The following is a 13,471-nucleotide window of genomic DNA, read 5'->3' as shown; positions in this document are numbered from 1 at the left end:
GCAGGCCTTGGAACATCCCAGGAGATGCTACTAGCAAAAGCCCTGCTGAAGATCCATAAACAAGAGGTCTGCAGCACCACACAGCTGCACCCCACTTCACTGTTAACTAGCCACAGCTTCAAGTAGACCCACAGTCTCAGCAGTGTGTGTGGAAGCCAGAACATGAACTATGGAGGCTTTCAGCTGTAAGATCACCCTCTCTGTCACTGTAATTGAGTCAGGTCCAGCACTAGGAACCTGGCAGCTGCTGCTCAGGAAGTCTGCTCTGCACTGTCCATTCCCTCTGCTCAGCTCAGGTCCCCACCCAGGCCTTCCAACTAGATCATGAAGCCACAGTAAAAATAGCCAGCTCACAAAACCAGCTCTTGGCTCTAGCCACTCCACCCTGAAAATACAGAGACTAACTATACTGCCTTCTGCAAACAAAGGAGAATTCACTCCTCCATCTATTTATAAGCTGCTTATTCACAGCTTGTAAGCACAGATTCTTTTCAGATGAAGAGCTTGGGGGAAGAGATTAAGCTTATTCTGGTTCCCTGGTGCACAGAGCCAAACACTCAACATGATCATTCCTTCACCATCTGAGGTTTTTCTCCTTTCAGCTCTCACCTCTAGCCTTGGGACTATCTTGCCCATCACCATGCAGAGCATGACACAATCCCACTCCCATGCCACAGTGAGAATACCATGGTAGAGCCAGGCAGGTGCATTCTGACTGAACTAGTATAAACCATCTATATATTCATTTTAAATGCTTATACCTTCTTTACTCTACTTGTGACTCATAACACACCTGCAGGACGAAAGGCATTCACTGGGCACTTGTCTAGGCACACATTTCCAGCTCTTGGCTATGCTGGAAGAGTAGCAATAATAAGAACAACAGTGAAAAACACCTGGCTAAAGACCAGGCTAAAAACATCCTGGCCTTGCTGCCCAGCCCCACATCACAGCCTCACTTCAGCCAGAGCTCCCACTGCTGCTGCCTGGCTTCTGGCAGCTTCTCTGACTCATAAACTCTAAGTTTTTGACATCTACTAGAGAAGCAGCAATACATTAGTCCACTTTTCACAGCTGGCTCAGTGAGTTGCCTGCAAGCTACAGGTTAGCTGATCACTACACTAGATAGAAGCCAAAGCTACACCTGCTAACCAACTCTATGTACTTTATTAACTCTGGTTATTAAAAACTTCCTCTTTGAAAGTGCAAAAATAAGTATTAGCAGCATTGAAGTGATGGAAGTCTCTGTGTCATGTGGCCACACTTACCAAGAGGAACTTCAGCTAGGCTTACAGCTCTGCATTTCAATCCCCAGAAAGACAAGGACAGCAAAACCTCAAAGGGCTCAGCTAACAGACCAGGAGAAGCACTGAGCCTTCAGTGCAGTGGATGGTATGAAGACAAATGTGCTGGCTTTAAATCCACCAACAGTGAGCAAGTGGCAATGCCACCTCCAGCAGTCCCCTGGCACCTCTGGGTGGCCAGCCCTGCCATTACAGCACTTAAAGACGTGCCACAAAGATACACTGGCTCATGAGTGCCACACCCACACCAACTCCAGGCCAAATTCAGCCTGGTCTTGCTGGAGGTGGGAGATCTCAGAGGGATCAGCTGAGCACACCACAACCCCTAATCCAACTCCCTGCAATGAGCTGCCTGCAGGATGTATATTCTGGTAACTGAGCTCCTCCTTCCTAAGCTGGGAAAAGGCAGAGTTCCAGACAGCCTGCTTGGAGAAGACTGTCTCTTCTTTTGTAGATAAGCAGCTGGATGGGCAAGGCTATCTTTTGCAGTGGTACTTGGTGGAGAAAGGAGTATGAAGACTCCTGGTCAGCTCACAATGGGAGCAGTTACTGGTCAAAGTCACTGCTGTGGTGCTACAGCATCTCAGGATGAGACCATCCAGGAAAGACCCCAAAAGCTCTTAAATCATCTGCTGGAGAAACAAATGGATGGAGCACAACACACCCCTCCTGCATGCCCACATCTCTGATGGAATGAGTTCAACTTTTGCAGGAAAGAACCTGTGGTACTGGCTTAGCAAAGCCTCACAAATCCCAGGTCAGACCTGAGCAGCAATGAGATCCCACTGCTCTGTGCCACAAAACACTCCAAAGAGAATCTGTGCTCTCCAGGAGGGCAGAGCGAGCAGAGAAAGTTCCACAACCAATCCCATGAGAAGAGTTTCATTACTAAAGAAAAACTAAAACAATTCTTGTTTGCCGTGTGCTCTTGAAAAGTATTTGGCAGATAACATCTGACTGCACCGAGTACATGCCTGCTTCCTTGCCTGTTTTAACTTATTATCTCCAACCTATGGTCAGGCAATTTGAGAAGGATTCATCCATCTCTATTCTTACCAGCTCCTGGCGTTCTTTTTCCACATGAAACCATAAAATTGTAAGAAAGAAATCTGTGACAGCTAGAAAAATATATTGCCTGAAAAAACCCAAGTCAATTCCTTGCTTGGTTAATCCCAAGGTGAAGGTGCAGATGGGCTTGTCATCTCTGTTCTTAAAAAAAAAAAAATCACAATTTTAACTTTAGTTCTCCACTTGTAGTTTGCATATTTTAATGAAGTGCAGCCAAAAGTCCAGAAAACTGCTCTTTAAACTGCCTTCTCTATTTATATGTAATTCATGCACATTCAGACAGTCACCTGTTCACAACTGGCTTCAATTTATGACTAAGAAGTTCTGGCAGTCATGACTCTATTTTATCAGACTTCTGTACCACATGAGACAATAAAAACTACAACAATGGGACACGTGATAGACAAGAGAGCCAAAGGTGACTTAGAAGAGTAAAGCCATTTGACTTGCTTTTGTAAATAATTTATTTCAAGTATTGGGAGAACGGGTGTGGAATTAGGCTGCTAAGCATTGATCAAGATTTCACAATTCAAAGTTCAGAGCAGCAGTACCACAAGCCCTGCTGAGTGCACACACAAAGGCAGTTCTGTTCCGTTTTCACACATCACCAGTTGGAAATCAAATATTGGACCTACATACATCAATAGCCACTCCATGCTAGCTTAGTTGGCCAATTGCAATATTTTGTCTCTAGCCTGCTTTGATCATATCTATTAAAGAAGCCTTTGAAAATCATAATCTTTACAGTATTAGCAGTGCTTAGAACCTTTAATATCTGCACATCAGATAGGAAAGAAGGAGCAAGAGCAAAGCCATGGAGGACTGAAAACCAACAGTGCCTTACACTGAGTTCTCTAGCCAAATGATAGAGCTTTTTTCCCCATTTGAACGGATCTTGAAACAAAGAAGAGTGGACTTCTTTAGTTCTCTGCCTCAAGTTAGATGAAAATTAAAATACTGCAAGGATTTTAGTTTCTGCAACTACTCCACAACCTAGAAAAGAAAAACTTTCTCCTGCTATATTCAAGTTACGCTCCTTAAGCTGAAGAGAGCCACATATACTTGAGCCATGGCATAGTCTCCTTTCACAGTGGCAGAAAATGAATATAACCTGAATTAAGCAGAGAATATGCTACACAGCTTCAGCATGCACTCAAACACTGTACAATCAAAGAATTCTGTGTGTATCCCCCACCCCTGCCCTTGCTTAAGTAATCAAAGCAGTAAATTATCCTCAGGGGCTGTGTCAGATCAGGTTTCAAAGTTGATCATTTCCCTGCACAAAAACATAGGCTTAGCTTAAAACCAAAACAAAACATAAAAGTCATGAACATTTTCCCATTCTCCTAGGACTCTAAAGTTGCTGTGTTACTTAAAATAAAATAAATAATAATAAAAAAACCCTAAACAAAACAAAGCACAAAACCCCACATTATTGTGCTTCTCATGTCATGTGAGAATGAAAAGATTATACTGTAGCAATTCAATCCAAAATTGCATCAAGATTACTTCACCAGTTCAGCAAGAGAACTGTGTCTGCATAGTCTGCCAGAGCTCCTGACAGGAGCCACAGCAAGCAGGGAACAGAAACAGTTACACAGCCTGCCCTCACGCTCCTCTCTCTGCACCAAATGTTGATCCTCCTCTCCCAGTGACAGGCAGCAACTTGCACTGTCATCCACTTGCTGAATTTAAAAAGAGAAATGTTCTTTTCACAGTGTTTGGTCGAGATACTCCACAACTACTTTGTTATCTTCTCTTGATTCCCTCCCTTCAAACCTCCCAGCTTGTGATGGCAACACGGAGTTGTTCCAGAGCAAGGCTGTGGGTGCACGGAGCTATTCCACACCACCCTGCCACCCCCTGCGCCCTCAGCTGCACCCACATGCCAGCGCTTATCTCACACTGGGCTGCAAGCTCCTGGCTGCAAAGGCTGCCTTTCTACCTTGCTGTTTGCACAGTACATAGCACAGAGGCCTTCTCATGCTGATAGGCTTCAGGTGTTTTACCAGCACAAACACAAGTTGTGCAATGCCCTGGGGATGTCAAACAGCTGGGCTCTCTCAGTCCCTGCTTCTCATACCGACCCCGCAAACGGGCACTGAGTATTTGTTTGTGCAAACTGTACCAATGTGCCAGGAGATCAGAGCCTGCCTCAGCCAGCAAGCATTCCTCCCAGCTAAGGTCCTTGGAAATCCCCTTGCACAAGGAGTGCCTTAGGGAATCACACAGCGATAACGGCCTGCACCAAACATTCATCACTGCTATCCTCAATTAAGGTTTGTGTTTTACCGGTACCCAAAATATCCAGTTCTCTCTCCACTACAGAAGGTAAGTCTGATTTGGCTTGAAAAAGGAAGCTGAACCATGTAAGTAAATCCACCTGGACTAGTTTTTGGACTGGGGAAGTAGCAATCAAGATAAAATTCATTACATTTTTCACCTTTACTGTTTTTAACATAATTCCTTGGTACACAAAGCTGTTCTCCAGCCTGCACAAACTACAGGGCACCTCAGGGAGACTCCCAGCACCTGCTTTTTGCTCACCCCCATCTCCTCTTCTCCCACTCTGGGGGCTCACCTGTAGTCTTGGGTAAGGGTAACAGAGGACTCCTCCTTCCCCAGTCTGGCGAGGAGCGCTCCACCCTCCTGCTGCACCTTGACCAAACTTGCATCTTCAAGAACATTCTTCATCAACTGCCTTGAATTCCTCAGCAACACAGCTGCATCCTGGAGGGATCACAAGAGTGAGGTGAGCAGTTATTGCAACCTACAGGCAATGAAGAAACAGGCAAAAACCAGAACCTAAACCAAAACACACCAAAACCACCTGGGCTCACTCTAGGAAAAGGGGAGGTTGGTTCCCATAGCTGTTTCTCTCCAGCCTGATAAGTCTAAAGTAATAAACAGTGCTCCTTATGCTCCTGATACCTTCCCCACCAGGCTAAAATTGCAACCCAATTCCCATCATTGTTTTTCCATTCCTTTACAGAAAAAATAAGCTTTCCAGCCTCGCTTCCCACGCATACTTAGCTCCTACTGTTTTGGGAGCCTGGACCTGCATGGCTCCAAGCCTTGGGACAAGATGCACATGAAGGGTTTGTGGATTTACAGATGTATGCAGGAAGGCCACTACCATATCCTCCATCATTTACTATTGGCACCCTCAGTGCAGAGCTGGCAGCAATTCCCTACCATGTCAGGGATACAGCAGCTTCTCAAGAAGAGAAATAGAAAGTTTGTGACCACATAGGCTTGGTCTTTGTCCCTTCCCCTTCTTGCCACTTCCAAACTTGTTACTGGAGGCATCAAAGCTGGAGCCACAGCACAGCACTAAGCTGTCACCTCGTTTTATTCTAGGCCATTCAAGCCAAACTGATGTGGCATAGCCCAAGGCAGCTGTGTACCTGGAACACTGAAGTTTGTACCAGCTACAGAGCTCTGGAGCTGCTGAGAATGCATCTCAATGCTGGAGCAAGGACTCATCAGCAACATGCCCAGCTGGAAACATCTCTTGGGTGACTCTGAGGAATCAGACAATCAGCTTCCAAACCCACTGAAGCCTCTATCACTTCATTTGGATTAGTTTCTACTAGTACTGGGAAACCCTGCTACTACAGCTTGCAAATTCAAAGCTACAGCTTTTATGCAGCTATCCAGCCTCATGCTCCCTTCTGTCTCAGGTCCACCTCTGATCCGAGGTGAGTGACATGCTTACCTCAGCCTTTCCTGGTAATTTTGTGGATTCCACTTTATTAATAGCTCCCTGAAGGAAGGCACAAACACCCTGGCATTGTTGTAGCAAGTATTCCAGCTTCTACAAGAAGAAAGACCAAGGCAGAGATTATTGTCTCATGGCTGACAGGAAAGATCTTCTGAGCTTGCAGAAGCTTCAGAGCACAAAAATCAAAAGAAGATCAGACACATTAATCCAAGGGTTCAATTACATCATTCAGTGAGACTGTATCAGCAAAGAGAAGCCCATAAGAAACTTCAGCTGCATTACACCACACCAAGGCCTCTATGCAGACCTTAGAAACCTGTATACTCATGGCTTGCATGGGTCATGCTTTACAGAAAAAAAAAACAAACCAAACCAGTCCACTTATGTCTCACATTCTTCTATTAGCATTTCTTGTAAATTTCTTTCCATGAAGATGAATCACACTGCATGAATTTCAGAGAAACAAAACTTAAAACAAGTACTTGGAATTTTTCTATTTTAAATAATTTCTCCTCATATTAAAAGTAGTGTAAATTAAAGGTCAGGAAACTGGAAAGCTTCTAAAATTAAGCACCTTAACCTATGGACAAATTTGAAATCCTTCCGCTCTTCAGGGTGGGGGGGAAGCAGGGAGAAAAACAAACAAAAAAAAGTCCAAACATTTCATAAGGGTTCACAAGGCACTATTTTTTAGAAAAGTGAATGATATAAGGCCTGCATACTGCCAGATGCCACCCTCTAGCCACTAAGATCAAGAGAAGGGAGAAACAGTTATTCCAAAATAACTGTGTTTAAAACAAAACAAAAAAGCAGCTGTTTGAATCTTTAGTGAATTGAACTCCCTCCTCCCCTGGAGTGCTGGAACACTGCCAGCAGTGACAGATCAGCAGGCAGGATGCAGGTGAGATCATTGAGACAGGAAATAAATGCTGTTTGCCACATAGCTGCAGAGCTAAAGGAGCTGAGCACACGGGTCATTATCACACGCAGTATAAACAGGCATTCCACACAGAATGATTCCCATGCTAACTCCCTTTGGTAATGTTTTACATACTAAGACAAGAAGTAGCCTGATATTATGGTCCTTACTTCAAGAATTACCCTTCTGCACACACAGAGCACCTCAGCTCTCAAGGTATTCTCAACTCTGTCCATTAAACTAATCCATAACTTTTTGCAAAGTTTCTCTGCTTTGTCACTGCCAAATAAACTTCAACTTCTCCAAGTCAATCCTGGGCACCAAGATTAGGTCTGTGTACCTCTACTGCATCAGCACAGGCTCATACAAGTACTTCTAGATGTTAAGCTGGCAAAAATAAGTTAACATCTGGCACATGCCAAGCCTATCTTCTGAAGCCTGACACCAGCACCAGAGTGGTGTTATCACTGACATCTTAATCTGCTTCAAGTGTTGCACTGTGCCACACAGCATGGCACTCTGGGTAGCAAGGTCAGAGCCAAAAGACCACTGGATCCTCTGGAAGCTGAGGTGACAATTCTGTCAACAACCAGAGTCAGCAAACAACGTGAAGACAGCCAGCTTGTGTGCAGATTTACAGAGATTTAATCCTGCCTAGTCTTGGTGTGCCAAATAACTCAACAGAGCTTTTAAAGATTCAACAAGCACATGGCTGGCAGCACTCAGGCTCCCTCCACAGCACAAGTGCACACAGAGCTGGGTGTTGGTACCATGGATTCTACCTCTGCAGGCTTCTGGCAGTCTGCACATACCCTGCTGCTTCCAATATTCTGAACTGATTATCCAGAACTTCCAAGTCTCACTCATGCAAGGACTATTAGATGCAGACATTACCAAGGAGATAATAGCTTGATCTGAGGAACTTGCTCCAAAACCAAAAAGATTTAACTCGTTATTACATTCAAGTTCTTCATCATTAGTCCAACGGTGACATGATACTAACACCTTCTGCTGAGATTAGTTTCAGATGTCTGTCCTCCTGTCTAACTCAAGAGCCATTTTTGTATCACAAGACAGGATTCCATTTCAGATTTGACCATATTTTGAAGGCAAGAAAGAATAGAACAAATTAATGCAGTTCAAGCAAATGAGTAAAAACCTAAAACTTCAGTTCCTGCAGTCATGCCAAGAGACCACAGTGTGTACCCATCTTATGAAGAGAGCATTAGCATTTTTTTGATACCAGAGATTCATTTGCATTCACAGCTTTATAGGAAAATTGTCTTTTAATGCTTGTAGGTTCAGCTGCTGACAGGTTCCTCTTGTTCCCATCTGTTACCATGCCACTGCTTCTCTGAGACACCAAAGCACACAAGACATTCTACTCACCCTGCGGAAGCTTAGCCAGTTCTGGTGGCAGTAAGGGAAGGTCCCTTCCAGTTCCAGAGGCAGCTGTGAGCTGTCTATGTGCTTATGGAGGGATTTCATGGAGGTGAGAACTTCAAACTGCACAGGAATAGAAAGGAAAAGAAAAAAACTCACTTGTATTAGGGTGTGAGTACTGAAGGAAGAGGGGAAGGTTAACAAAAGGCAGAATCTATTATTTCTTTATCTATCTTGCACAGAAGTACAGCATGCAGTGTGTAGCTGCAATATCACTACAATATGAAGGGGGGGGAAAAAACCCAACAATTCAATCTTAGAGCAGCTTGTTGAACAGCTCAGTGGGCAAACCCTGAAGGAATGCAGGCCACAACACGCTGTTTCACCAGGCAGAACATCTGTGATGGAAGTCTGGCAGCAGCCAGCCTTCTCCAGAGCCAGCACCTCCTGCTGTAAGCAGAGCAACTCCTTCATATGTTCCCACAGTTGTGCTGCAATTTGCATCTGTTTGGAGAATCTGGGAGTTAAATCCAGCTCCCAGCTTCCCCATCTCACTTTTTGTAAAAGAGTGTAACAGAGCAGCCTGTGCCCTGCCCTCAACTCTCTACTCATCACAGCAGCTATTTGCTCCAAGAGTTTCTTGGAGCTTGGCACAGGTAACTTGCCTTCTGCAAGTCTGCAGGACCTCAGAGCATTTCTACACTCGCCAGAGCAACAAGTGCTCCTGCAGGTACATGGAAGCCAGCCCAGAAACAAACTCAGGTGCAGAAATTTAACTCCCACACACACACACACACAGTGTGAAGTTTCTACCTCCTTAAAAAATTGTGATGATGCTTCCAATTCCTTCTGCATGCCCATGTGTTTATTAGCCTTTCCTCTGCTCCCTCCTACACTCTTTGTGTTTGTTCAATGTGTTTAATGTCTTCAGTAGCTCTCCCTGCATGCATATGCCTGCAGCCCCCATTCTGACTCCAAATTCTTCCACATGGGGGCAATAAGGAAATGGACTAATAGCATTTGTTATTCTTTAGCCTTTGGGGACACCACACACACAGCAAACCTGACTCCTGTCACAACATCTTCATCCACAGGAGATCCTGGCCTACTCTGAAGCCTACAGATCTTCAGCAGACACAGAATTTCAGTCCATTCTTGTAGTTTGCAACAGTCTTGGAGCACAGGAAGAGGACTGAGATGAAGACTGATCCTCTGTTCACTCACCACAGCATGGCTGGGAGCCTACATTTCTTACACAGCTATAGAATACCAAGACACTTTTACTTCTAGTGGGGGAGTTCAGTAATGTTGTGGTAACTTTCCCTCCTCTTGGTCTTTCCAGACATTTCAGCTACAAAGGGAATCTCACACAAATGCCTATCTCATCTTCCCCTTCTTGCAGAAATCTCTCAGTCACTGGAAGCAGCAGGTATGAGAGGAAACAGAGGAGATGCAAAATCCAGGAAAGCAAAAGGCACCTTCAAAGGTGGAGTTCAGGATTTAGCATAATGTTCAGGATCTCTTCCTGACCACGCATTTCCCCCCTTGTTAATGGGAGAACATGAAAAGCATCTCTAGCTAATAGTGCAGGTCTCCTCCAAACAGTTATCCATGTTCCCAACAAACCCCCTGTGCTCTGAGTCCCCAGCAGACTGACGCAATTGTGGCACAAATGTCACTGATGGACGTGGCAATAAACAGAGCAGGACAAGGATTTGTTCAGCTCACATAAACACTACAACCCAATAAATACCACACCCTTAGAGACCACAAGCACAAAGCACAGAGGACACCTATGGAAATTTCACGTGAGAATAAACATACATCAGTGAGAGGGAATTTACTGTCTGGAAAGTTAAATAAAGGATATCAAGAATGGCCCAACAAACCCCAGATAAATGGTTCCATTACCTGTCCTGCTGGTGGCTTCTCCATCCGAAAAGTCAGATCTTTTTCAACCAGAAGCAAGACTCCATGAATACAGTGAGGATCCATCTCCTACAACAGAACAGAGCACAAATCCATTAGTGATCTGCCTTGGATACTAAGGAGAATGTATGACACCAGGTTCATAGACAAGTTGGCAATTTATCCTTCAAAGGCATCTACAAAGCCTGGAAGGCAGTCACCAGAAATTAAGGAAGGCCAGTCTACAGAGTACCAAGGTGATATCTTTAAGGTAGTTTACTTCAGATCAGCTAGTCCTGCAATATTTAAGGAAGCAATGGAAAATGTCAGGTGTTGGCTGTACTAAAGAAGCTCTGCCTTTTGCACAGGAAGTGAATCAGGGGGAAAAAAATGCAGATCTTAAAAAAAAATCTAAACCAAAACCCATGTTCCGTGTCCAAGTTTTTTCCTGATAACTTTCCTGGTCACTTCACCTAACTGAAAGGAAGTGGCTTTCCCCCCTCCACCCCCAACCCCATGCCAAAAACATCTTCTTGTCTCTACTTACTGCCAATTTACAGTCAAGTACTTGCATCCTGTTTCTACTGTTAAACTGACAGAAATTCCAAACACAAGGGATGTTTGGCAGCTGTAGTTCAAACTCAGTGATCCAGGAGCAGCTCTCCAATTATAGAAGCATTCTACAGGGAAGTGAGAAACAGGCAGAGAGAGCAACAGTAGGAGAGGGAAGCATGGCAGAAAGATCCAGACCATGGAGACAGGAGTCCCTACATATGTGGGGCCTGGACCAGGAAAGCAAGGAGAAGAGCCATTTAAGCTGTTGTGCCACATGACTGAACAAGAGCCATCCCATTTCGATGTCTCCTCTGCAGTCTTTGTCTCTGCAAAGATCTCAGGAATTGTCAAGCAACAAATCCTTTCTGGTGTTGCTCGAAGTGCAAGGAACCTGCCACACAGCAGGCCACAACAGCAAAGGAAACTTGTTTAAATAAACAGCTCCAGCAGTGAGTAGGGTTAAGTACCTGCCAGGAGGAGCAGAGATAGAGTACAGAGAGAAGTGGACCAACAGAGACTGAGTGACATAACCTGACATGGGCCCAGTTCAGCAATTAAGAAACAAGGCCAACACAAGGAGACCAAATTCTGCAAGTGAGAGTAGCAGCAGAGATCCCAGAACAAAGGAAAAAGGCCTTTCTCTCATCCAGTCCTAAACCATGATCCTTTTAAACAGACAGCAAAAAAATCCCAACTGAAACACCTTCCAAAACCATGAGAGGTTTCTAAATTGTAAATTTCTCCAAAGTGAATTATTCACACTTTCACTGTTATTTGAACACTGATTAAAAGTCCAAAAAGGATTTATTGCATAATTAGGCTGCATTAGGCAAATACTGAAGAGAGGATGGGGAGATATTACAGCTGTATCACCAGCTCTGAATTTATCTGCTAGAAAGTACTGAAGGAAGAAGACTGGACACAGCTTCAAGACTGATGATGGTACTAAACAAATTTTTTCTTACACAATCCCTCTTCTATGCCAACAGTCACGAGATGTGCAATATGAGTGAGGGATAAAGGTAGTGATGGTGTAACAAGAGGTTACCACAGTAGCCAAAACACTCATTTGTTTGTTACTCCTGAAAATAGAAACTGAAAAACCATCACAAATAAAGCTGTCAAGGGAAAAGTTCAAGGTTTTCCAACTCAAGAAGAAACTGTATTTCCAAAGAAATCAAGTACTTTTCACCACATTTTTTAGTTTAAACAGCTGAAGAGAAGTCAGTCTCATCTAGCACTGATGGAGCAACCCAAAGACTGAAAGAGTTTACCAGGAGCATCTCAGCAGACAAGCAGAGCTGGGAACAGCAGGATGCCACTTGAGGAAGCTTTCCTGCAGCTTTATGAACAATCTCTTACCATCTTTGCTAACAAAACCAACTTTATGGAAGCAAAGAAACAAGAGTCTCACACATATAAGTGAACTCTTCACCTCCCAAAACAGATATAGTTGGGACAGCATAGAAAAGAGGGGCATCAGTAGGAGTTCAGAAAGCACCAGGGTAAACACAGAGCCTTTTATTATTATTCCTTTAAAGAGAATTAGATTTTTTTTCAATGTTTCTCAGACTGAAGTTCCAGTCTTCTGGCTTCCTGCCTCAAATGGAAACCCATGGCCAGACTTAACAACACTGGCACAGTCTGAAGCACAGGCTGCCAGGAATGTTTGCACAGAGGGGAGAGTCCCCAGACACCTCCAAGTCTCAAAGTGACCACTCTAATGGAGTAGCAGGGGTTCCCTGTCTTTAACTTGACACCAAGTTCCTCTGTACTTCTGCACTAAGTGAGAATGTAAAGACATCTCTTGAACAGAAAGGTTTGCACAGAACTTCTCTGCTTTCAAATGCTAAACTGACTCTTCCCAACCCAACACACAAACACAGCCGATTACAGGATTAAGCCTTCACACTGATATGGAAAATTCAAAAGAATCTCACTCTATTAAGACTTGGGCAGAGGGAAATCCCACAAATACTTGCTCACTGAAGGCAGGGCACACATTCCACTGTCCATGCCCTGTCTGCTCACTGAGCAAGGGACCAGTCTAGGACTTCTGAGTAGCCAAGTTCCTCTTAAGAGCTGCCTGCCCTCCACAGCACAGAGCTTACTGGTGACAACCTGTAACCAAACATTACAGCATTTATCCCTGCAAAAACCCCTGCTCCAAAGCATCATTACGCAGTTTCCCACAGGAACAAGTCTGATCTATTCCTGCAACATGCACGCACTGTGCACTTCCCTTCACCTCCGCACAGAGCTGCCAGAGTTCCTCCTGCTTCTTCCTGAGATAGCTCTGCAGCAGCTTTTTATTCTGCCCCACTCCCTCTGCTCTGGCTGCTGTCTGGGACAGAAAGATTTCTCAGCCACTCAATTCTCTAAAAAAGAAGGGGGGGAAAAATTTATTGCAGAATACAACTGGCCCTACCCTGAAGGCAGAGAGGACAAGCTCCCACCACTTTACCAGGTGGTTCTGGACAGAGCAACTGACAGACTCCCAGTGCTTTAGGGAAAACTAACCTACAAGCACCCAAAGTTGTCTACTAGCACTTAATTCCAATCATGCATTCATTCTGGAAAGACTGAGAAATGGAAGAAAGATTTCCTCAG

The 13,471-nt window shown here is 44.4% G+C and overlaps 1 protein-coding gene across 4 annotated transcripts in view; it reads right to left on the bottom strand.

Annotated features, from left to right (window-relative positions):
- Positions 1-13,471, bottom strand: part of PLEKHG4 (pleckstrin homology and RhoGEF domain containing G4) — an 86,102-nt gene that overhangs the window by 37,705 nt on the left and 34,926 nt on the right. For all 4 annotated transcript variants that reach the window (XR_005952375.1, XM_041400520.1, XM_041400521.1 and 1 more), the window contains exons 7-10: positions 10,310-10,396; positions 8,405-8,521; positions 6,091-6,189; positions 4,954-5,102 (exon numbers count right to left, since the gene is read on the bottom strand). Coding sequence is in view for 3 of the 4 variants with exons in the window: in XM_041400520.1 (XP_041256454.1) it covers positions 4,954-5,102; positions 6,091-6,189; positions 8,405-8,521; positions 10,310-10,396 (452 nt within the window). In the remaining variant the exon portion in view is untranslated. The remainder of the gene's footprint in view (positions 1-4,953; positions 5,103-6,090; positions 6,190-8,404; positions 8,522-10,309; positions 10,397-13,471) is intronic.

Source organism: Onychostruthus taczanowskii, unplaced genomic scaffold (assembly GCF_017590055.1).
Source record: "Onychostruthus taczanowskii isolate IOZ18803 unplaced genomic scaffold, ASM1759005v1 scaffold18, whole genome shotgun sequence".
In the NCBI taxonomy this organism is placed as follows: Eukaryota; Metazoa; Chordata; class Aves; order Passeriformes; family Passeridae; genus Onychostruthus; species Onychostruthus taczanowskii.
This window is presented reverse-complemented; position numbering and strand designations above follow the sequence as displayed.